The following is a 25,323-nucleotide window of genomic DNA, read 5'->3' as shown; positions in this document are numbered from 1 at the left end:
TGTGTCTTTATCTTTTCCAGAAAGGATTTGCCAGACGAGACTTCACAGATGTCACCATCTAGGCTGCAGCACAGCGCGTGATTCGATTCTGAGCTTTCAACCTCCGGATCAAGGAAAAGACGAGGAACAATTTTTGATGAGCAGATTCAAATAACTGCGATGGACCTACAGGAGGAGAGAAATGGTGTGAGCCGATGGAACGATGGCCTTAAAGTTTGTCCTCTTTCAGGTGGCTGTGTGTTTAACTTGGCTTAGCCCGCAGTAGATAGCCTGTGATGACGGGAACTCAATGGTGTCCACACATACAGTGGACTTCAACCCCCAAACTACCAGAGGCTCTGTGTGTATATTCGGTTTGACTGATATGTTTTTTTTGACACGGATACTGATACTAATTATTTTGAACTAATGTTGTGAATAGCTCATATATGACACCAACATTGGAGAAAGAGACATATAATAGTGTCTGGTATGATTTTATACAGGGCTAGCAGATTCTAAATACAGTATATCTCTAGATGCGAACAAAGTCGAAAATATAACTTCCCACCAACGACTGTCACTCTAACGACGGTCGTTGGCACTTGGAGCACAAAGGCTTCCAGTGACATCATCGGCCATCATCGGAAGGTTAAATACCTGGATCTCACACCAGTTAGTTGGTCCAGTCCCAGCCTGGTCAGTTGCGTACATGAACTGATGAAGCCTCTTGGATGAGAGACGAAACGTCTTCCTTGACAAATAACCAAGTCCAGTTGCTTTTGAATGAAATTGCTATGGGGATCAGTCCACATATGTGGTCCAGACTGTAATGTCTTGACAACTATTGAATGGATAGCCAGATTCCAGCCGAAATCATTATCCCAGTTCCTGACTTTGCTGATGATCAGGTCAATTTTTTTTATTTGTCTAATACTTTGGTAAGTAACATTTGAGTAATACATTAACATCAGACTCGGCTGTGTGTTTAGTGCTTATTAGCAAATGTTAGCATAGTAAAAAAACCTTTTCTGCTGAATATCAGCATGATAGCGTTTAGCTCAAAGCATCAGTGTACCTAAATACAGCTTCACAGAGTAGCTAGCATGGCTGTTCAGTGGTCTTATTAACAAACAAATTCAGACATGTTTTTCTTTCAGATATGAACCACCTGTGGTGTAGCCGTTTTCAAAAAGTGAACAGATCAGCAGTTAGGAGTATATCAAGTCAAGTATTTAGGTAAAAATAGAAACAGGAAGCACCTTCAGAATTCATTTACGTTTAGATATCAGCAATAAATAGGCAAACGCCCTTAGGTGTCCCCCATGGGACCCTATTTCTGAAAATATATGTAACTACTGTAGTGTTTGAATTGTGCCATGAATTACACGCATGACATTTGTCAATTAAAAAAGCTAATTTAGCAAGTCAAGAAAGTTGCAGTTTGGCGTTGTTTGTTTTAGTGTGAAAGACCTCAGTGAACTACATTTCTTGCAAAATATACGTCTCCTTGCTCGCTAGCAAGCTAGATAACTTAGCTATATTCCACAACACACGTAACAATATCTAATCTAATGTGTTTATCCAGCGACTCTTTTATCAGCCAGGAAGCGAAGGTACGAGAAAAACCTGTTGCCTGTATGAGTAATATTACACACACACACACACACACACTGTTATTGTTTCTGTAATTATTACTGCAATTTTGGAGCAATCTGGAACAAGAATTTCCTTCGGGATTAATTTAGTTCTACCTTATCTTACACACACGTATCTGTAGCTTCAGCAAGGCGTAACTTTGAGGTGAGTACTCACTAATTACGTATTTTCTGTTTTATAGTTCAACAATTTTATGATAAACTGGAGTCTTGATTTGCAAAAGGATCTTTTAAATTAACAAACGTATAATTCATGGCCCCACCACTGCATTTTTCTAAATATGGTCCCATGGTGGTCTGCCTGAAGGCTAGTGACTTTGCAGCTCTATTCATATTGTTCTATTGAAGCGTTGCATTTGTTCATCTACCTTCATTTTTTTTATACTTGTATCTTTCCTGGAAATGGGAATGCTCTTAAGCACAGAAATGAATGTATTTAAGGCTCTGCTTGGTAAAAGACCAGAAAAGAGTACATGAGGGGCCACCAGGGCGGTCTGCGACAGGAGCATCAACTACCCTTCACCAAACATCAACTTATTTGATCTCGGGACAGCTGTGCCCAAATACCACTAGAACTAAATGTGGAGTCAAAGGGCAAATGAACCCAAACAAGGCAATTAGCATGTCTTCACAATACAGTATCTTGTGCTCACAGTGAGGTAAACCATGACCTTGGAAAAACACTGTATTTGCAGTAGAAAAGGATCAAAGATCGCAGCAAATACTGTGTAATTTGAGAACTAAATCAGATACTGTCCTATGTAATCTACAGTTTATAGTCAAACGAAATTTGATGATAAGGAGAAGCCTCACAATAATTTCTGCTGAGGGGCCGGTAGGAGCCAGTGAGGGGATTTCTCTGGAAGGATGTGTGGGGGGAGTGCTGTAACCTCCAGACCTGACGGAGGAAACAGCGAACCAGCAGCAGCCTCACAGCAGATGGAGGAAGGGAGGGGCTCGCCCTGGCTGTGGAATAAAAGGTCTGGACCTACGGGGGGGGGGGGGCTAGGGGGGGCTGGAGCGGGCTTCAACAAAAAGACCACCCACTCCCTGAAACACAGACTGAGAGAATATAAGAACAAGGCGAAAAAGGTCGACATTATACTGCTGAACTTTAACATCCATTCTCTTCCCAATGCAACTGATTTAATGTATCTCCCTTTACTTTCTCTTATCAATTGTATCACTTGTACTCCACTTTTGTAACCCACACATGCCAGCTTGCTTTTCACTGTTGTTTTTCTCAGCGCTCTTCAGGCTGTCATCTATCACCATTACCCCCAGATAGTGTTGTTTACAGCTTGTTCTGCCCTCATCGAGCAGCCAAAAAATCAACTGTTGCTGCTTTTAGTTGAGTGTGCATGGAGTTATGAACATGATAATGAGCATAATAAAAATGAGCACTGTTACTAATTGGCTGCTTAAGCTCAATTACTGTAATTGTATTCATATGGGAGCTGACTGGGACAATCTCCACAGTGGGGGACAGAAACTTTGTACATGGCAACAACTTAGCTGAAGTAAAGCACAAGTACCTCATACCTTACTGTGAGTGTTTCAGTGTTACGCTACTTTAAACTTCCACTTCAAGGGAAATCATTGTACCTTTTACTCCACATTTATATGTTAGCTACTCATGGGGGCCCATAAGGTCAGGGGCCCCGACTCATAAAATGTTGTCGATCGAAACCCAAAATGGTCACTTAGAGAAGTATACACAAAATGATTATAGGAATGCAAAACAATAACAAAGAGATGCTTAATTACAGACAAAGACACAAAACGACACCATAGACAAAAAAACGATGACATGGACAAATGGATTAAAAATAGATGTAAAATGGCCACAGAGAGAAACAAAACCACCACAAAAAGATGCAAAATGTTCAAGGAAATTGATGCAAAACCATCACAGAGATGAAAAACAATGACAAAGACATACAAAACTAATAAAAATGGACGTAAATTAACCTAGAAAGAGAAACAGAAACTGCAAAACGGCTAAAAGTAGACCCTTTGACTTTGGGTGTCTTGATTGTAGATAGAGCCGGGGGCCTCTTACATGTCTGTGCCCAGGGGCCCGTTGTCTCATAATCCGCCCATGGCGACAGTTACACATTTTCAGATTGTAAAAAACATGTTTATGAAATAAGTATTATTGTAGATTAAACTACTCAACAGTATATGATGGCTTCCCTGGGCACACTGACCTCTTGACGAGCTCATCTGCAGTAACAGGCAGTTTGATGTTGACGTAATCTGTAACCTATCGACTGTTGCAGTGTTACCACCGGCAGCAGCAGGCTGGGATACACTGCACGATATACCAGCATGAATCTGTCCTGACTGGACCCAGTCTCCCCTCAAGGAGCTTCAAAGGTCCTTCCACTTTATTCACAGGCTCACAGAGCAGCCTGTGGATGTGTCTCTCCCCCCCCCCCCCCCCCCCACCACCACCACAGAAACCTCGGCCTCAGACCGAGCATTCCTGACCTCAGTCACACATTCCAGCAAAAACACCCCAACCTGCTTTTGTGCACTAAGGCTCTTGACTGATACCTATAGAATAGAATAGAATCAGTGACCAAAATATCACATCCATCCTGAATGTGTGTTTTCTCCTTAGGACTATTTTACTTCATTTAATTTATTTTTTTCAGGACTCAAATCGACAAAACCATGCCTTACAGAGTCTATTTTTAATTATTTTTAATCTTTTTTTGTAGACTTGCACAATGTGGGAAAGACAGACATGACATGCAACAAAAGTTTTACTCACATGCCAAAGAAAAGTAATTAGAAACTACCACCTAAGTAGACTGCTGTGGTTCACACTTTAGATCAATAGGTGGCAGCAGCAGTAATGGCAAAAAGAAACAGAAGTGGCACAAAACAACCACAGAGTTACAGGGAGAGGAAAACACGGAATTTGTGGAAAAAGAAGTCTTTTCGAGTTGTAGTCCATAAGAGTTCTTTTTGAAAGCAGCTAACTGTATGGCACATTCAATTTTAGTGGGGGAACCACACACACTTAGATCATATGTCTTGGCAAAGCAGGGTCATATCTCCATAGTTTTAACTCACTCACTGATAGATAGTAACTTAGCAGACAATTAACTAGATACAAATCTTACAGATTATATCTTTAAGTTTGTATGATTGTTAAACAAACAAACAAACCACAATACATAGAGTTGTCTTAAGGGTTCTGATGTATTCACAGAAAATAATCTGATATAGATCATCCAAATTGCACACAAACTTCCTGCAGTGATTACCTTCACTATTTGGGTTCATTGTGCAGTGTATCAGTTGTTCTGTACTGTTATTGTCATGCATTTAATATATGAATGTATATATGAATACATGAAGTATCCATAAATAAGTCACTTAGGGGTCATCAGTTCACTCAGTTATAGAAAAGGAATCAATTAAGGAAAAAGGTTGTTCTGCATTATAAATATCCAAATGAAATGTCATTTATCTACAGGGCACTGGTGACAATAGACCATAATGCCATTTTCCATGCCCTGCCACAAGACCATGACACACGCCTGGGACAGTTTAAAGAAAAAGGTGTGATGAATGGTATTTCAGTGTGCTTTCAACTCTTTGTTGAACGTAGAGCGCCATCTAGTGGACTCAAAGTAAAGAATGCGTTATAGACCTTTTTAAAGATGTAAACATAAACATTCTAAATGTGTCCATGTTGGATTCCTGTTGCAGTGAATGTGAAGGACATCAGCTCACAGGAAGTTCACAAGGACCAAGGCTGTTGCCTAGCAATGGAATTCCATTCAAAAGATCTATATAGCTTAATGAAGCCTCTATATGATCTTCTAGATTTTCTTGTCTTACGTTTTGAGATGATATTTAGATGATTTTAGAATTGAATGCTATTTATTTGATTACATTCTGAAATCTGTTTAATGTATCAATTTGGCCTGGTTCTTCACAAGTAAAAATCCTATAGCCTGAAGGTAACAGGATTCAGATAATTTAGGGATGATGCTTAGCGAAAGACATGAGCCTTCCCTAAAGGTTACGGGTCTGCAGGGAAGACATCTCATGTTCGGGTTTTGACAGAAGCAGAAGTTTTATTTAGAGAAATACCTTGATCAACATCTTTCAGTGAGAATTTTCCCCACTTCACATCTCCATTAACATACCTGCCATTTTAGTGAATAAATAAATGCTTAGTTTGCACACACACACACACACACACACACACACACACACACACACACACACACACACACACACACACACACACACACACACACACACACACACACACACACACACACACACACACACACACACACACACACACACACACACACACACACACACACACACACACACACACACACACACACACACACACACACACACACACACACACACACACACACACACACACACACACACACCAAGCAATGAATGGTACAAGACATTTTTAATTCATTCACAGAAATGGAGTCCAATCAGATCATTTTCCTAACAATAAAATAATCATCACATTTTTATAAAACACCATAGAACAGCAGATAAATAGTGATATCCCTCTCAAAAGCGCACGATCAGTTTGGTAGCAAAAATACCCGACATAAGCTCACATGGCACTAGATAACAGCACCTGACTGTTCCCATATAAATCATCTGACCCTTACACATCGCAATAACCAAAAAGCATGACTAAAAACAATCATTTATCTATAAACCAGATTTCCTAAAGTGTGGAAAAGGGTTTCCGGTACTCTAAAAGTCTTTTTTACTCGTGTTTTACAAACTTAGAAACTAAAGGACATATCTTGTTTTTCGCAAAATGTAGAACCAGCACAGTCAGCTCAGGCTAACATGATGTGGGTACGTTTGAAATCCCTGCTTGCATGTGACCAAAAACAGAAAGAAAAAAAAGAGTTTTCTCCTACAATGTTCTCTAAAATATTACCATTCATAGTGTTTCTCCGTTTGTCATCAGCAGATGAGAGAGATAGCTGGGATACTTTGAAGTGTGGGAGTATGAGGTACTTATCTTAGTCAGTGTGATGGCGCACCCCCAGTTTGGAGAACGGCCATGGAACTGCTGCAGATGGGGGCTGCAGCTAAATGTGTTTTAGACACCTGAAAAAAGGTCCACCAAAAAAGTTGGATTTCTGTTTGATTGTGTGCTATATTTACAATATCTTCACAGCTTTACCTCGCTGTCAGACAGATGCTGGGCTTCCGCTGCCTTGATCGTTCAGTTAGTAAGTTTTATTAGGTCCTAACCAAGCCCCCACCACACTGACTTCCTAGTTGATTCAATTAGGAAGTGCCAAAAACGTCAGTTCTCTGAGTGTCCACAGCAGTTTGCATAACAGAGCAGTTTCTCATTGACCCCCATGTTTAACAGGCCGTTATCACAGCATCATTAAACCTGTTTAAGGCCTGGTATAAAGAAACATTCTAGTCTGTATGTTTAGGTCATATCTCCATGACAACACTGAGGGGGTGAATTTTTTTGTACCAGGCTAGTTTTTATTTTATTGGAGGTTAAAGATTATGAATAATTAGGGGCGTGGTCTCTTGAGTGACAGCTAGCCGCTGGCCCTCACTTCTCTTCTGAGGTAAACGTCAGCCAGATGGATGTATCTCCCTCCCCCAACGTCACATACATGCCCTTTTTCGGTCAGAGGAAATGAGGCAGAGTCAAAGTCTGACAAGATGGGTGTCGTCATTGACATGTCTGTTTCTGTTGTGGGACGGCAGTGACAGTGATTTGATGGTGGGTCTGTTCACCGAGGCTACTCAAAATCACTCTAATGCAGGACACATTTATCACATGTATCAATGGGACCATCCACATTCACTTACAACAGGGAGACGGCCGCAGAAAGACAGAAGCAACAGAAATGATCCGAACAGTGCTGGTACAGAGACATTGTCAGTGTTTTTGAAAACTTTCTGTAGTAGCCACTTTCAACTAGTTGGGCCAGTGTGCAATTCAAGTGCGTTTACAGTACAGTGATGGTCGCTCTCTACAAACCCTGTATGAACAGCAGAAGCACCTCAGAGTTGTGTTGTGGGAGGACTTATTCCCAGTGTTCAGAGTTTTGGAAGTTAAAGTCCCCTTCATTTTCTGCATAGACAACAGTAGATGTTTAAATGATGGGCATGAAACCCTGGCTGAATCTTCATAGAAACGTGATGCAACTGTGTTAGAAAATACCTGTATTGTGTTTTTAAAAATAAATAGTCAAAGGTACATAAAAACCTATGGCAATATGCATTATTTTCCTCAAAAACAAAGTATGAACTAATACAAAAGTAGACAGAACTTGACATGACCCACTAGAAGGGATGTTCGTCAACTGCTGCTACTTTGTCCCACCTCTCTGCATCTGATCCTGACACACAAAGTATCCTTTAGCTAGCCTGTACACCAGCTTCATTTGCTCTGGCCAGTATGTCTGGCCCCTCTCACGTTCAGACGGATGAAAAGGAATGGGGAGTTTATTTTGAAACTTTGACTTGGACTATTGTGTAATTGGTAAAATTAACAATGTAATTACACAATGCAGGGGCCCAGGAACGGGCAAAACAAAATGGTATGTGGCTGTTGTTGAAGAATTAATGAACCAGTGCTTCTTGTGCTATGACATGCCAAAATACTGCTGTGAAAAAGGTCTACTGCAACAATGAAGCGCTCTGAATTGGCTACAGCTCTGATTTGTCCCTTTCGGCTTCCTTTCAATCTGCAGAGAGGCTGAGGCTCATCCCCACAATGATGGAAAAATAGGATTTCTTAGAAACAAAACTGAAACACTCAAACTGAAGGCCATAATATAAACCGATGGTATCTTTACATTAGCCAAGAAATTCCGGGTTCCATGTGAAGGATAATATAAAAATAAACCTTTGCAGGTTTATTATATATACAGTATATATAGTTTGGGAAACCATGACAAGTCTAAAAAAAAAAGGACAGGCCATGGCTGCCTCTTTGCATAAAGATATTAAAATCCCCTGTAGAAGCTAGCACGATGGAACTCCAGGACATTCAGCTGGGAAATTTGTTGAATCTTGATTGGCTGATGCAGCACGTCTTTTTCAGGTATTCTTATGTCCTCTCAGGTCTTCTGCAAAATATGCTTAGACCCAAGATCTGGAGAAATTAATGTAGGACCACACCCCGAACTGATGCGGACCTGAGAGCTGCTGGATCTGCCGACAGCCTCCAAAGTGGCTGCTAGAGGTTGTGTTGCAGCAGCTCTTGTTCTTCCATACAGCTGCTGCTAAAAGAATGGTAGAGATGCTCCAGTGAGCAGCTGGCTGTAAATGTACTTTCTTTCTTTTTTTGTCTTGGAATCCTGAGAAGAGAAGAAAAGAGGAGAGAGGAGAGGAGAGGAGAGGAGAGGAGAGGAGAGGAGAGGAGAGGACCCCCCCCCCCCCCCCCCAGTACAGTACTTGACCTCCACTGGTTGATGAGATGGAGGTTGAGGAGTGGTTGTAATTTATGTCCAGAAACTGTCTTTACTAACAAGCTGCGTTTATCCAGGAGCTTGTCAGGTCCGATGCTCTCAGCGTGTCTTCCTGTAGTAAACAAAAGCTGCCACCAATGCTACTGATGCTAATATGGCTACTGTCCTCCACTGAGAAAAACCATGGATCACCCCCTCCTAGAAAGACCGAGACAACAAGATTAAGGGCTTTGGATCCTACTGATGAGTCTATACATGACACCATAAAAACCTTGGACCCAGTTCAGACCAAACATTTGTGGAACTGTTTCAGAACGTTGCCGACCAGTGTATTGCAAGTTTCAACTGGTCTCTCGATGAGATCTTTGATCCGAACTGGGCTTTAAACCAACATTTCAAACGAATAGAGCACACAACTGACAGATCTTTTGGACGATGCATCACTCACCCAGCCTCCCTGCTGTTGAATCCAGGTGTAGAGTTGCTCCCTGATGACCTGGAGAACCCAGCTTATGATGAGTCGGATGTTCTCTAGGTGGTTGGTCGTCAGTGCCTTTCAAACAAAAAAAGTTGTCAGCTATTGAAACCAGATTTCTGTGTACAATGTAAGTTAAAGGTTTTTTTTGTTTCTGCACAGTGTGTAAAATGTCTACATCGAGAAATTGAGTCATTGCAATGTGGACCAAGGTATCTCTAATCAAAAGTAATGTTCATGACAGCTGCCTGCTCCGTTAGCTGTCTTGAGTCTAGGGCTGGAGCCGACTATTCAAATATAATAATATCGTTGTGTGGGTTTTCGGATTTTTGGGATTTGGATATTAATTTTTTGATATAAAAAAAAGATATATTTCTTTGGTGCTTAATGTGAGCTATCAAAAAAGGCTAACTGCAAAATAAGTTTTTCCCGTACATTATTGTACTATTTATTCTGTTTAATTGCTCTTTTAATTTGTGGAAATAAACCATCTGATCATCTGCTGTCACAGCAGTGCTGTGTAGTTAGCTGGGTTAGCACAAATATCAAGGAAATGTGACAGGAGAATGTTCTGCTGTTCCATCCTTGAGATTAGCCTACATATAGCCCGGCGCTAACTGGCACGAGAGTGAGATTTGTTTTTAGATATTATCATTCTGAAGTTGTGCTCTCTTTTGAACTTGCTTTTGGTCACAGGGCGTAGGTTTAGGAGATATCAAAAGTCTCCTACTGACAATATTGCTTTAAGAAAAACAAAGATATTTGTATTATATCATCCAACAAAAAAAAAAAGCTCAAGAGCGATGCACATAGACAATTCTCTCTTGCCTATGACCAACCATTAATTATTTTTATTTGTTTTTATGTTTCTTTTATTTGGTTGGTATGAATTGTCTTCATTTGTTTGTATGCATTCTAAACACTGCTCTTAATTGTTTTTAAACCACTTTTACTGGCTTGATAGTGGGTGCCCACTTCAATCCATCAATATGGGCTTGTGAAGCCCATTGGGACATGTAATGCAATTTTGGTCTATATAAATAAATAAACTTGATCATGGAGTGATGATGGTGCTGCTCCAGAATAGAGACTGAATATAGCACAAAATGCATTGCAGAAGTTGCATCATTGAATACTGTTCTATTATCACGGACATGAGGAGAATTATCATGGCTAACAATATTGTGTTGAACTATACTCTTGTTATATTACCCAAGCATAACAGAGAGCAGGGTACAAATGCAGTAAAACTCACCAGTTGAACCCCAATGGGCAACCATTGAGCAAACCACTAGTTATCAGCATCTTAGGCCTAGTCCACACAAACACAGGTATTTTTGAAACCAAACTTTAAATAAATTCCAGTCCACTCCACCGGTGTGATAAAAAATATCTCCGTCCACATGAAACCGTCATGCACATGGCAAAGTAGGTGGCGATAGCACTCCTAACACGAAGGCCATTTTAGCCAATCACAAGGCTGGAAAAATTCACACCTGAAAAACAACAATGTTGAACAGAGGCTGGGCAGATTCCTTCGTGTGAGACACACACAAAGTGCTGATGAGTTGCTAAATAGCACCATTATTTTGGCCCAGTCTTCCATAAGAGCAACTCTGTCAGCTGGTCACGTCTAGAGTGCTCCACACGTCTCCATGGATACAACTTGCTGTTTGCCGTCGCACAGTGTGCTGTCAAACAATGTCAACAAGAAATGGCGGTTTTCCTGTCCACACGACACCGCTGAAACCGGACTTTTCCAAAAAGTTCCCTCTGGACTCCAGTTACAAAAAAACTCTGGTTTCAGGAGCCCACAACTGTGGTTACATGTGGATGAAAGGCCCAACTGTGCAGAGAAACACATGGTTTCAAAAATACCCTCGTTGGTATGGACGGCCCCTTAATAAACACAAATTGCAGCCCTGATGAGAAGCACTGCTCAGTGAGGTATCTGCTTCTGTGTGTTACCTTGTGTATGAGCCTGTAGGCCAGATGGAAGAGAGCCACCACTCGACCCCAGTTGATGCCATCAGCAAAGATTTCCCTGGCCACCCTCATGAAGATTTCCTGAGCACAGTCTCCCTGAACCTGGCTGAGCAGTCTGACAGGGAGAAATTGTAACAATATTTTGATTTGATTTCACTTGTGCTCAAATTTCTCTCAGTAGTGTTCATAGTAGGTGTTCTGGTTCGGTCTTTTTACTCTATATTGTGCTGAAACTCAAAACAACTCTAGAATTTCTATTTTCATCACTACCGTGACTACAGTAGTATACCACCAAGTGTTTTATCGGACTGACACGCCCCTTTATTCTTAGTCTGCCAATGATTGGTTGCTTCAGCTAATTGGATTGCTCCGTTTTACCACCGCTTTATACCAGAGCAAATAACACATTCAAGTCAGGTGAAATCTCACTGACAGGTTTAGATTTTATTTGTCTTCTGATTCTCCATTTAATTTAAATAACTGGATCTGTGGTAACTGTGGGTCTGATTCATAAAGGGAAAACAACCCACTTGACAAAAAACACACTTACAAACAGATTTGCATTTGAGTGTTAGTGTGAACAAAGATCATCCCTCAGACAAGCAAACAATGGTTTGTGTATTATTTCAAACATCCAACATGCCCGCAGCTGTAGGTATACTATTAAAGAGTTATTGCAGACTGACATTCAGACTCTGTGATTAACTAATAAGTGAAGGATGTTGACTGTTGACTGATTGATGCGGTCCACAAGTTGTGTTTGTACATGATGTTCAGCTCACCGTTGGAGCTCAGCGTTCCTGTTTATCTCATCTGCAATCTTGATCAGCTGTTGCACCACTTCTTTGACATGTGGCTCCCCTTGTTCATTTGGTCTTCCTCCCAGATGCTCGGAGGACACGTGTCGATCGGGTTCCTCTTCGTTTAAACGTTCGATCACGTACCTAGGGCGGAGAAAAAACGTTTCACAGAGAAAATACCACATATCTAAACATTCAGGTACTAAAAAGACTCAACATGGTACAACTAATTGCAAAAATCAAACGCCATTGTATAAACATTTCTTTTATCCCTTCATATGAAATATGAAAGACCCGGAGATATTGAGTTCATTACCGCAACACATTTTAAATAAAAAATATGTAACAGAAACCCTTTTTTTTTTTCACTTTTTGACACTCTGAATTTAGTTTATAATATATTTCAACTTATTCTGATAAGTTGTCATGGTGAGACTTACCCTCTGAGAACCACTGCTCCTTGCTCCAGGATGTGATCATCAATGACATCTGGAACAAGGAGAAGACAGAAATTCCAGAATATTATTCAAAACATAAATAGAAAATTAGTCTACAGCTAAAATACCATAAAAGCATTACAAGGGCTCGTCATTGCGACTTGTACAATTTCCATGTGATGAGGACACTCTTTACTAGGCATTACTTTCAATAAGCTTTGTAAAGAGACAGTTAAACATTATTAAAAAAATGTTTATGATGGTATACTTTTCCCAGCAGTAGCACAATTACTCGTTTCTTTTGAATGGAAGAATACAAAGTATGCAGTAATGCCTTTGTTACTGTCAAAGGAATTATAATAGTGTAGGATTAAAAAGGAAAATTGGGCGTCACCCATTGGTTTGTGGAATACTGTTTTGGAGCCAGAAGTGACCTAGGGGCACAGCTATGCAAGTGACGTGTCAATGGCGCTGTACTAAGCTAAACGCCAAAAAGGGCTGATGCCAATCCTTAGGTCGACTTTTGCTCGGGGTGAGCAGAGAGCTTGCAGGCCTGGCTTCGTTAATCCGCATTTGCTGTAAGGGTTATCAAGCTGGTTGAAAAGTTACCAGCTAGTGCTAGCAAGTTTGGTTAGCCTAATTCCAATGAAGTTGGGACGTTGTGTAAAACCTAACTAAAAACAGAATACAATGATTTGCAAATCCTTTTAAAACTATATTCAATTGAATATGCTACAAACACAAGATATTTAATGTTCAAACTAATAAACTTTTTTTTTTTGGGCAAATATTGACTCATTTTGAATGTGTTGCCTGCAACATGTTCCTAAAGCTGGGACAGGGGCAACTAAAGACTGGGAAAGTTGAGGAATGCTCACAAACACCTGTTTGGAACATTCACAGGTGAACAGGTTCATTGGAAACAGGTGGAAACAGGTTTAAAATGAGCTTGTCCTGTGTTCCTGGTCCTGTGCCTGCACCACAGCCATCACCGCCTCACCAGCACATGGCTCAGCTGAATTTATGAAGCCTAAAAACATGAACATTGTGTAAATATTGTAAATTGTGTATTTTTTTTGTATATAATAAATATTTGGTTTGGAAGAGAAACAGTTGTAATGCTATTTTTCTTCATTTGCACACATCCCATGGAGCTAGATCCGCAGTATGAAGTCCCATTTCATCCCATGGTGAAAATAGAGTGAGAGACGACCCTTTTTCTCAAAAAGCGATATTGACAAAATTCATTTTACATGTATCTACTATTTTATTCATATATAACACTGCTTCTGTGATCCTAAGACTTTGGGAAACTAATTTCAAGCACTAAAACACTTCCTCCACATGAGTAAAGGTATGTTTTCATAAGAGATAATCTCTTTACACATTGCTCTAGGACAAATTTGGGCCTCACTGTACATAAAGCAGAGTTTGTTCTGAACATTTCCATATAAAGCACTTGGGTATTATGTTACATGCAAGTATGCAAAAGGGAGAAAATAGCCTTAGACCTCAGAGGGTTAAAACTAACTTTACTACGTGAGTGATGTGGTTAGCATTAGTTAACAACATTTCACTTGGCAGAGGGTCACGTTAACCTTCCCTTAGCTAACACAATCCTCACCAGACTGCAGACCTGAAAGTCTCTGTGTAACAGCTCTCAGGACTTTTGTAGCTTCAGACTGAAACTCTGTGGTCTCTGAAACTCTGTCTTAGTTTCTATGTTAGTACTTTTAGAAATCGTCTATATTCAATTTAATTACCATTTTGTGTTCTTTCAGCTGAACCCTTTTAGCCTGCTGCTAATAGAAACCTGACATGTACTGATTTTGGCGCGTCACAATAAAAGCTTTAAGACAAAGTAATGGGGGACTTTTATTGTGAAGAATTTATTGGAAATAATTCTGAAATGCCGAGAGTCACGTGATCGCCTGGACAGAGATGGCAGCTTGAAGTTTCAGCTCCCGGCTCAACTTATTCATTTACTAGCTTTACCTGGGAAATATCATATTATAACTTTACTGCGAATTGTGTAAACTCTTTGAAACTGACATGTCTCAAAAATCCAAGACCAAGGCTCAAGATGTGGACGCTATTGCGGAGGCTTTGCTGGCAAAATTGGAGCCTCGCCTCGCTCAGATTCAACATGTGGGGGAACACAACGAGCGAAAGCTAACTGCTATCCACCAGCAACTAGCAACGCTAACCGCTAACCTCAATGACGTTAGATCTGAAGTCGACACTCTCAAAGTCACTGCGCAAAGTAATTCTGAGACCCTGGATGAACAAGCCCGGTCTCTGCGAGACTTGGAGGAAAAAATGGCAGAAATGGAGGACAGAAATCGGAGATGCAATATCCGAATCATTGGATTAGCAGAGGGGCTGGAAGGATCGAATGCAGTCCAATACCTGACGCACTCCCTCAAGACATGGTTCCCTAAGCTGGCAGACGACGGCATCGAGATCATGAGAGCCCACCGAATATACAGAAACGCTACAAAGAAGTCAGATACCGCCCCAAGAACCCTGATCTTCAACGTACTTCGTTTTACATCGAGGCAGGCTATCCTACGGGCAGCGCGTGGAGTGGAGCTGAAGGTTGGGGAGCGAGTTTTACGATTCGCCGCCGACTACAGTAACCACACGGTGAAGCGTCGCCAAGCCTTCCGTAATGCCATGGATTCGGCTCGCAACAAAGGTCTGGAGTTTTTCCTCCTCTACCCTGCGATACTGAAGATCAAAGAGGGCGGCCGTTTCAGTTCGTTTACATCTGCAAGACAGGCTGAGGACTTTGTGCGTAAACGTCGGGCTCCCTCCCCTCTCCTCTTGGAGGAGAGGACGCCCGCCTCTGAAGAGGATGCTTCGGATGCGGCTGGTAACGTACAGGATGATGATTGACATGTCGACCCAAGGACATGATATGCTCAGGTTTCTTATTCGTATTACCCTTTTGATGCTTAATGTTCATAACCGTTGCAACAGCCCATGATTTGCCCATTTCCCCCTTGCCGTTAAATGATGCTGAGTAGGCTACACTCTGGGCTGTATCGAGCCGTAGCAGTGTTATGCTCTAGCATGTCCTTACTCTGAATACTCTTAGAACATTGTAACCAGGTATTTAGCTGGAATATTTTACCTTCATATTGTAAGTTGGGCCGGTTCCTCTCTCGCTGCCCGTTTCCATTGCTGGTCACAGACCCACTTTCAGTATTTGCCGTTTGGCTTTATATGTTTTCCCCTTACGTGTATTACTCCCCCGTGTATCTCCGTCTCGTCTATTTTTGTATGTTCGCGCTCTACATGTTCCGTGTAACGTCAAATCACAATGCTCTTCTGAACTGTTCTGATGATGTAAAAGGCGGCGTTGGCGCGTCTATTTGTGCGCACTCTCCGCTAATACGTCTCTTTTTTGACAATGGGTGAACTGACAACGTTAGTCTGGAATTGTGGTGGTTTAAATGCCCCTCATAAAAGGACTAGCACTCTAGGATTACTGAAAAGGAAAAATGTTGACATTGCTTTCCTACAGGAGACACATTTACTTCAGGCTGACAACAGCCGCCTGGCTAATAGATTTTACCACACAATTGCATCATCTTCTGCCAATACAAAAACAAAAGGTGTGGCTATTGTTGTTAAACGGAATCTCTCACTTAAAATATTGTCGACATGGTCGGATAATTCAGGCAGAATTGTGATTTCTACTGTGGAATTTTCTAATAGGAAAATTGCTCTGATATCTGCTTATGCCCCCAATAACTATGACAAAATATTTTACAATACACTCACACATCAAATGTTAGAACAGGAAGATTGCTACTTCATGGTAGGTGCAGATTTTAATGCTGTGTGGGACCCCTTGGTAGACAGGTCGGGTGCGAGGGCAACAGGGGATCAGGCGCAGGCCACAAACGCTTTGAGGTTTTGGGCCAATAATTTAGGGCTTGTAGACATCTGGCGTGTAATGAACCCCACTCACAAGGATTTTTCTTTTTATTCTGGTAGGCATAAATCTTTCTCTAGAATTGATTTCCTCTTTGTGTCTCCCCATCTTTTCAACACTATAGAAAAATCAGAGCTACTTTGTATTGCACTCTCTGATCATAAAGGCGTTCTATCTTCTACTACCCTTGGGAATCTATCCCAACGTGCTGTTAGATGGCGTTTCAACACTTCATTATTGAAAGATGGAACTTATATTTCTCAGTTTATTACTGAACTTGATATGTTTACAAGCTTCAATGTTGGGTCAGTGGAGGACCCCAGGATTTTGTGGGATGCATTAAAAGGCTTCATTAGGAGCAATACTATTCTATACTGTTCTAGCAAACATAAAGCCAAGTCTCTTCATCTTAAAAATCTTGAGACTGAGCTCTCCAGGTTAGACTCCCTACTACAAACAAATTTCACAGATCAAACAGACCTTAAACGGTCTTTAGTCAAAAAGGAAATTAATAACATTCTAAAACAGAAGTCAGAATTTCTAATTCACAGGACAAGGCAACGCTACTATTTTCAAGGCGCTAGACCTAGTCATCTACTTGCCATGAGAATCAGGGCCAATGATCACTTTGCAGATATACCTATGATTAAATCTGAGGATGGCGTCATCAAGACTGACCCTGTCGAAGTCAATGCTACCTTTCAGAGTTTTTATACCAACTTATATGAATCTGACGTCACTCTAGACAGAGCCCAGTGTGTTTCATGGTTAGAAAACCTTAACTTGCCCCGGCTCACAGCAGAAGATTCGGCCGCCTTAGACAAACCAATCACGCTAGATGACCTGAAGGAGGCAGTACAGAGTATGCAGAAAGGGAAATCCCCGGGTTTGGACGGGATCCCCCCTGAGTTCTATGTAACGTTTTGGGAACAACTGGGGCCTTACCTACTTGACATGATTCTGTTCTCTCTTGATAAAGGGGAACTCTCAAGGGATGTTAACACTGCCTTGATCTCATTGCTCCTGAAAAAAGATAAAGATCCCTCTGATTGCTCTAGTTATAGGCCGTTAAGCCTCTTGAACTCTGACCTAAAAATTTTTGCCAAGCTTTTAGCCCAACGCCTAGAGCCTTTCATGCCCAATTTAGTCGACCATGACCAAACTGGATTCATAAAAACAAGAATGGCTGCAGACAATGTTAGACGTCTTCTGCACATCATTGATGCTGCAGAGTCATGCGATACGCCAATGTCACTCCTATCTTTGGATGCCATGAAGGCGTTCGACAGATTGGAATGGCCCTTTCTATGGTCTGTGCTGGAGGTGATGGGCTTTGGCCGATCTTTCATTGGGATGATTAAAGTTATGTACTCTAATCCATCGGCACGCGTCTTAACCGGGCGTACATTTTCTTCTCTGTTTCCTGTCTCTAGATCCTCACGACAGGGCTGTCCTCTGAGCCCCGCACTGTTTGTTCTCTCGTTAGAACCCCTTGCCCAAGCTGTTCGTCTGTCCCAGTTGGTATCTCCTATAACACTGCATGACACACGTCATCATCTCTCTTTATTTGCAGATGATATCATGGTCTATCTAGAAAATCCATCTCAATCCATCCCCCATCTTCTGTCTATTTGTGAGAATTATGGCAAAATGTCAGGATTTAAAATCAATTGGTCTAAATCTGCACTCCTCCATTTGAATGAGGCCGCCTGCAACTCCAACATTTCTTCGTGCATTCCGATCGTCAAGCAATTTAAATACCTTGGTGTTGAGATTTTCCCCTGCCTAAATAAGATTGTTAAACACAATTACTTAGTAGCCCAAAATAACGTTTTGAAGGATATGGAAAAATGGGTGCTTCTCCCTATGTCTATCCAAACCCGTGCCTCAATTGTTAAAATGAACATCCTGCCCAGGATCAATTTTGTCAGCTCCATGCTTCCTCTATCGCCTCCTATTGACTACTGGACTAAATTACATTCAGCCGTTTCTAAATTCATCTGGAAAGGCAAACGGCCGAGACTTAAACTGGCCACCCTTCAGAGGGAAAAGGAAAATGGTGGATTAGCTGTTCCTGATTTTAAACTGTATTTTTGGTCCTTTGTTTTAAGACCTTTCCTTACTTGGCTTAATCCAGACATGCCTGCTTCTTGGCTTACTCTAGAACGCGCTATGACGAAACCATGGCCATTACAGGATGTTCTCTTTTCTAATATTTCTAATAAGCAGTGCCAACTAAGATTTGGGCCCATCATCTCTTATCTCATCAGGACCTGGCGGGTAGTAGAAAAGTTTTCTCGCATAAACTGTAACTGGCACTCACATTCCCCTGTATTTCACAATAAGTCGTTACTGATAGGTGGGAGTCCTATAACAGCACCGCATTGGGAACAACGAGGGGTTCATTATTTAAAGGATATATTCAGTGACTCTGGCTTGTTACCATTCTCTGACTTACAAAATACATTCAATCTGCCACGTTCTACCTTTTTTTTCTATTTACAATTAAGATCTGCGCTCAAAGCATATGGTGTCCCCTGGCAAAGTTCCTTGCCTACTCATCCTATCCGTAAACTGTTTACTAGTCAGTCATCATCAAAAGGTATGGTATCTAGGCTTTACCACTTCTTGGTCATACCCAAACATATTGGCCTTCCTATAGAAAAGGTCTGGTTACGGGACTGTCCTGATCTAAGCGAAGGATTTGATTGGGACGATGTTTGGTCCAGCATCTCAGAGGTGTCGCGTAATCCTGATCACCAACACATTCATTATAACTTCATCCATAGAACCTATCTGACCCCTGTAAGGATGCACCACATGAAAATAGTCAATAACCCTCTATGCACGTTTTGCCCAACTCAATCCAACGGCACCTTTCTCCACATGTTCTGGGCCTGTGGCCCTGTCTCTCAGTTTTGGAGTGATGTTGCATCTTGTCTGTCTCGTTTGTTCACTGTCAATGTGCCTGTTCACATGGGTGTTTTGATTTTGAATGACTTGTCGCCTCTCGGTGTTGCTGGAGTAACTCAGAGGGGAATCTATGCTGGACTAACCGCTGCCAAGAAGATGGTAGCTACACGGTGGAAGCCACCCCATGACCTCTCAATGCGGCATTGGAGCCTCACATTTTTAGACGTTATATTCATGGAACTATCCACAGCTAGAGTCAATGGAGCTTCAGAAAAGACTTTGGACTTTTGGCGTAACCTAACAGACTCTATCAAAGACTTGATGGGACACTAGAGCCTTTTTTGTTTCATTTTTAGTTTTTGTCTTGTGTTTTATCTTTATGTTTGTCTGTTGTGTGTGTCATGTTTGTCGAGTCTTGTCTCCCCTGCCCCTCCCTTTTTTCCCCCTACTTTACGTGATTTGTAATTCTGTTATAACAAAAATCATAATAAAAATTTGATCAAAAAAAAAAATTTGATTGGAAATAATGATTTTATTCGTGTTACAGACCTTCATAGCATATGACAAGCATTGCTGCCAAACCTTGTATCTATAATAGTAATAATAATAATAATAATAATAATAATAATAATAATAATAATAATAATAATAATAATAATAATAGGCTAATAACAAAAAGAAGTATCAGAAGAATAAACTACACCATCATATCAATAAAAAGCTTAATCTGTGAAGGCATCATTAATGCTAAGGTACAAGCCATAGACTGTGTAATGAATGGACGGAGCTACGGTGACGTCACTCATAGATTTGCGAACCTCCGAAAAGAAACCTACTGTACCCGGACGCTGCCATCTTCTTTTTTCCATGTCCATGGGGCGCTGCCATCTTTAAATTTTGCAAGTGTCAACAACATTAGCTTGGATAATCTGAGGTAAACTGTACAGCTAACTCAACCTATATTACTGCAGTAGTACTAAGTTTGATAAACATGAAAAATATCCGTTAACCTTGTATTGTTATTGTAGCTGAAGTTACACTGTGTAAACTGTCACTGCCCTTACTTGACGGTAGATGACGTGAATAATGGGAGATAACATTATATTACACAATTATAATATTACCTCCAGTTTCATAATGACTGTTGATGGCTGTTTGTTCAAGACTCAGGATATCGGCAGATGAAATGAGCTCATTTAACTAGTTTACATCTCATAATACTGTGAGTACAGCTCAGCGTTATGCGAGTGTGTTAAGAATTGAGGTTCTTTGAAGTCCTTTCAACTGCATTGTTAATAATGTTAATGACAATCAAAAATATTCAGCTTATAAGCCATTGATACTAATATTTTCTGTTTCAGGAATAAAAACAGTGCGACAGTCACCATGGCATGTAAACCCGCTCTATGTGAGTAATAAGTTACATTTCCATTGCTATTTAATGTAAAACAGTACAGCAGACGTTTTATTATTTCTCTCCCCATTACACAATGTTTTCTGTCCACCCAGCCAATGTGTGGATTATAGGAGACTGTCCGGTGCTGGGCTGACAGGGCTACAGAGACCATGGGCCTTGGCATTGAGGGAGCTGACATACTGCATATCTTTTGTATTTACTGTATGTATTTTTACATAGATACACTTGGATGTGAATTGTGCACTGAAATCTTATTGTATTCTTCTGTACACATTTAAGTATTATCTTGGGGATTTACATGGATAATATAATTGTTGAAATTAATTCAGACCTTAATGTGCAATAAAAGTTTCATGTTTCATGTTCATGGACGCATGTGACCAGGCTGGGACTGGTCACATGCGTCCATGAACTGATGAAGCCTCTTGGATTAGAGGTGAAACGTCTTCCTAGACAAACAACCAAGTCCAGTTGCTGTAGACTGAAATTGCTTTGGGGATTACTATAGACTCTACATTCTTCACATTTACTGAACAAAGCACTTGGCAGTTGGCAGACACACAATGGTTGGATTGGAGCTACTCCTCAGAGTTCTCCCTCATTATTGACGGTGTGTCCTTACTCTCTGATACCTGTGGATCCGTGTCCATCGTTTGTGGAAGGTGAAGAATACTCTTTACTGTCATTTAATGATAATGATTACATTTTGTGGACTGGTTTGGGTTCCAACAGCTACACTTTGACAACCGATCTGTTCTTGCAGTTTTAAGTTTTTTTATTTCTGCTTTTGTCATTATCAACACACCTGCACATCTTGGAAGAAGGTCTCTGTTGTGTAATTCCTCCCCAAGATATTCTGCAATTTTACCAGACTGAAGGAATTTTTTTTGGGAGTTTTTTTCTTGTTCACTGGAGAGTGGTGTCGTAATAGGCTTTTTTTTTTAGTTTTTTATTTCTGTTTTTGTCATTAAGACACTTGCACACCTTGGAAGAAGGTCTCTGTTGTGTAATTCTTCCCAAGATATTCTGCAATTTTACCAGACTGAAGGAGTTTTTTTCTTGGAGAGTGGTGTCCTAAATAGCAGCAATCTTTTTTTCATTTTTTGCTGTTGTAAATGCATAATCTTTCCATTTTCAAGACAGCTGCACACCTTGGAAGAAGGTATCTTCTACTTAAATCTTCCCAAGATATACTCCAATTTTTGTATGATAGTACTTTTGTATATATTACATTACATTTCATTTAGATGACGCTTTCATCCAAAGCGACTTCCATTCACAACCATGCACAGCACAGGGGGCAATTTTGGGGTTCAGTGTTTTGCCCAAGGACACTTCGACATGTGGACCAGAGGAGCCGGGGATCGAACAACTGATCTTTGGTATGGGGAACACCCACTCTACTCTCTCTGTATATATTGTTGTTGTTAATATGTTGTTTGTATACCTGGAGTTTGCAACAAAAATTATTTTCCCCTGGTATTATTAAAGTATTACTGATTCTGAATTTTACCTGACTGAAGGAGTTTTTCAGAGTTTTTTCTTGTTCACTGAAGAGCTTTTTGTTAATTTTTTATTTCGGTTTTTGTCATTGTCAAGACACCATGTGTCACCATGTGTCTGTGTCTGGACATGGGGAAGAAATCAGGAATCATTTAGGGCAGCTGTAACAGTCTAAAGCAGGGGTGGGCAATTCCGGTCCTAGAGGGACACGGTACTGATGAGGATGACTGATATTATTAGGATGGGGATGTCACATACTTCAGACAAGGGGTAGGCAATTCCAGTCCTTGAGGGCCACTGTCCTGCATGTTTTAGGTTTCTCTCTGCTCTAACACACCTGAGTCTAATGATTGCTCGTTATCAAGCAGCTGAAGCTCGTCAGAGTTTGATTATTGTTAGACTCAGGAGTGTTGGAGTAGGGAGAAACCTAAAACATGCAGGACAGTGGCTCTCCAGGACCGGAATTGCCCACCCCTGGTCTAAAGTAAAGTATGTGACATCCCCATCCTAATAATATCAGTCATCCTCATCAGTACCGTGTTTGACCCCAGTATGAAATTGTATACAATCAGATCCTTTCCTCAGACTGTTGATCAAATAAAGTCTGGACTCTGGTCAGCCCAGCAGACCTACTCTGACTCACCGGCCTGACTCAGGCTAACATCGGCCGGTTTTATTACCTTGTTTGTCACAGGCAGCACTTAAGTTAAGTTACCTGGTGGAGACAGACATGAGGCCTTCGCTGCTCTTTATAACGCACATATTACATCTGCATATCCAGTAAGCGAATGTTAACACCTCTTTATCGACGGTAGGTTAAGTCACACCATCACGCCGACATCTTGCTTATACATGTAGGGCTTTTTGAGTCTACCACACGGCAGAGGAAGCCATCACCTACACCATAAAAGTCTCTAAAAGCAGGTAACGTCATAAACTTTAACTTAAAGTTCAGTCTGAAATGCTCCTCCTGAGTTCCAGGAGTGAAGCCCCCCCTTCAGATACTGTCGTGGTTACCCATAGCGCCACCCTCCGCGGTTGAGGTGAGGGCTGAGGTGAGGGCTGAGGTGAGGGGGTGGTTAGTCGTAGCACGGATAACTGGTTAGGGTTAAAGTGAGGTTCGGGTCACGTTAAGCACCATGTAAGCCGACTTTTAGTGTTAAGGGACGGGGGGACGTTAAGGGGGAACACACGTCGACACGTCGGCCCTTTCTGACAAGAAACTGTGCCGTTACCTTGAGCCGAAATGTGATGCTAATATTCAGAGGAATTGAAAAAACATTTTGTTTTCACAGAGAGAACATGTAGCTTAGCGTGTGCAGGCTCCACCTGACTTCACGGTTTCACAGTTCACATACCTTCCCCACCCACGGCGCCCTGGGGCTCCTCTTCTCCTTCTCCTCTCTCCTCTTTTCGACTGTCAGCCATAACTTCAGCTTTCTGTCAGCCCGGGGCGAGCTCACAGCGAGGAACGAGGGGTTATCTGTTCGGTGTGAGCATTGAACGCTAGCTCGGCCGGAGAGAAAAGTCCCAAAAGTCCGGACGTTTGCGTTCAGTGAAAAGTTGTCGCCTCCACAGGAACAAGGAAGTGAGACGGAAGCGCGCAGTGTTCACCGGGTGTCGTGTTACGCCTCGTTCCCTCGGTGTGGATCAGGCATACAGTGTCTATTGAAAGTTATGATCCCCTTTTGAAATAGTCGCTTTTTTTGTTTTACAGCCTGAAATGATAATACATTAAAAATATATATATTTCAGCTTGATTTACACGTTTTTCCTTACAACATTCAAGTTTTCATTCATTACAATATTCAACTTCTTCCCCGGAGTTGTTTGTGCTTTGTCGTCTCTCAGGTCTCTGCTGATGGTGGTGGTGCCTGCTGCTGTGGTCCTGCATGGCGCTTCCTGCTGCTATTATAATCTATAACCTTAGCTGTGCTTGTTTCTACTATTCTGCTGTATTAACTGCCATAACATATAAGTCATATTCACATTACTATATATATTATTATAGTTACTGGAAGTGTGTCCGTCTTTGCCTTCCTCTGTCCATCCGTTTGTCTTTTCTCTCTTTCTCTCTCCTTTTCTTCCTCCAGATTTTCTTCCACAGATGTCCGTCTGTTATAGGGAAGGTTTTCGTTGCCACCGTATTCTACTGGGGATTTGTTGGGTCTATGTTAATCATAAATAAGTCATAGAGTGTGGTCTATACCTAGTCTGTAAAGTGTCCTGAGATAACTTTTGTTAGGATTTGGCACTATAACTAAATTGCAGTTCGGTGGGCTGAGGATCTTGTCTGTGCTTTTTGCAGATTACGTGGTCCTGATGGCATTGTCGGTCAGTGACCTTCAGCACTCACTGGATCGTTTCGCAGCCGAGTGTGAAACGGCTGGCATGAGGATCAGCACCTCTAAATCTGAGCTTTGCCTTCTGGCCTTCTGGCTCTCAGCAGAAAAAACGGTGGATTGCTTACTTCAGGTAGGGAATGAGTCCTAACCCCAAGTGAAGGAGTTCAAGTACCTTGGGATCATGGTCACGAGTGAGGGGACGTTGGAGCGTGAGTTTGGCCGGAGAATCGGAGCAGCAGGGGCGGTGTTGTAGTCGCTCTACCGCACCGTTGTTACTAAAAAGAGAGCTGAGCCAGAAGGCAAAGCTCCCGATCTACCGGTCAATCTTCGAATTAAACATTCAAGGGATATTTTTTTTCTAAATTTCTGAAAATCTAAAAAATGAAAAACTAGAACAGCAG

The 25,323-nt window shown here is 41.4% G+C and overlaps 2 protein-coding genes across 2 annotated transcripts in view; one reads left to right on the top strand and one right to left on the bottom strand.

The window, feature by feature from the left end:
• The window catches only part of LOC310949624 (plakophilin-3-like), a 46,474-nt gene extending 43,901 nt beyond the window's left edge, over positions 1–2,573 (top strand). The window contains exon 13 of the mRNA XM_083917123.1: positions 21–2,573. Coding sequence (XP_083773249.1) covers positions 21–62 — 42 coding nt within the window. The 3' untranslated portion in view covers positions 63–2,573. The remainder of the gene's footprint in view (positions 1–20) is intronic.
• Positions 2,574–6,085: 3,512 nt separating this feature from the next.
• LOC310950056 (apoptosis regulator BAX) lies at positions 6,086–24,121 on the bottom strand. The gene is made up of 6 exons (XM_083917720.1): positions 23,936–24,121; positions 12,805–12,853; positions 12,347–12,508; positions 11,547–11,679; positions 9,552–9,656; positions 6,086–9,301 (listed from the first exon to the last, which is right to left on the bottom strand). The coding sequence occupies exons 1-6, from the start codon at positions 24,003–24,005 to the stop codon at positions 9,203–9,205; spliced, it is 618 nt and encodes a 205-aa protein (XP_083773846.1). The 5' UTR covers positions 24,006–24,121; the 3' UTR covers positions 6,086–9,202.
• Positions 24,122–25,323: the final 1,202 nt, after the last annotated feature.

The sequence above is a fragment of the Echiichthys vipera genome, assembly GCF_963691815.1.
Source record: "Echiichthys vipera genome assembly, chromosome: 1".
Classification (NCBI taxonomy): domain Eukaryota; kingdom Metazoa; phylum Chordata; class Actinopteri; order Perciformes; family Trachinidae; genus Echiichthys; species Echiichthys vipera.
The sequence above is the reverse complement of the archived record's forward strand: the minus strand, read 5'-3'. Positions and strand labels throughout refer to the sequence as shown.

Excerpts from the sequence above, each read along its gene's own strand:
- LOC310950056 (XM_083917720.1), bottom strand. The coding sequence starts at position 24,005 with ATGGCTGACAGTCGAAAAGAGGAGAGAGGAGAAGGAGAAGAGGAGCCC. Across the intron at positions 9,657-11,546 it reads CCTACAGGCTCATACACAAG|GCACTGACGACCAACCACCT; the intron begins GTAACACACAGA and ends TTTGTTTGAAAG. Across the intron at positions 9,302-9,551 it reads TTCAACAGCAGGGAGGCTGG|GAGGGGGTGATCCATGGTTT; the intron begins GTGAGTGATGCA and ends CGGTCTTTCTAG.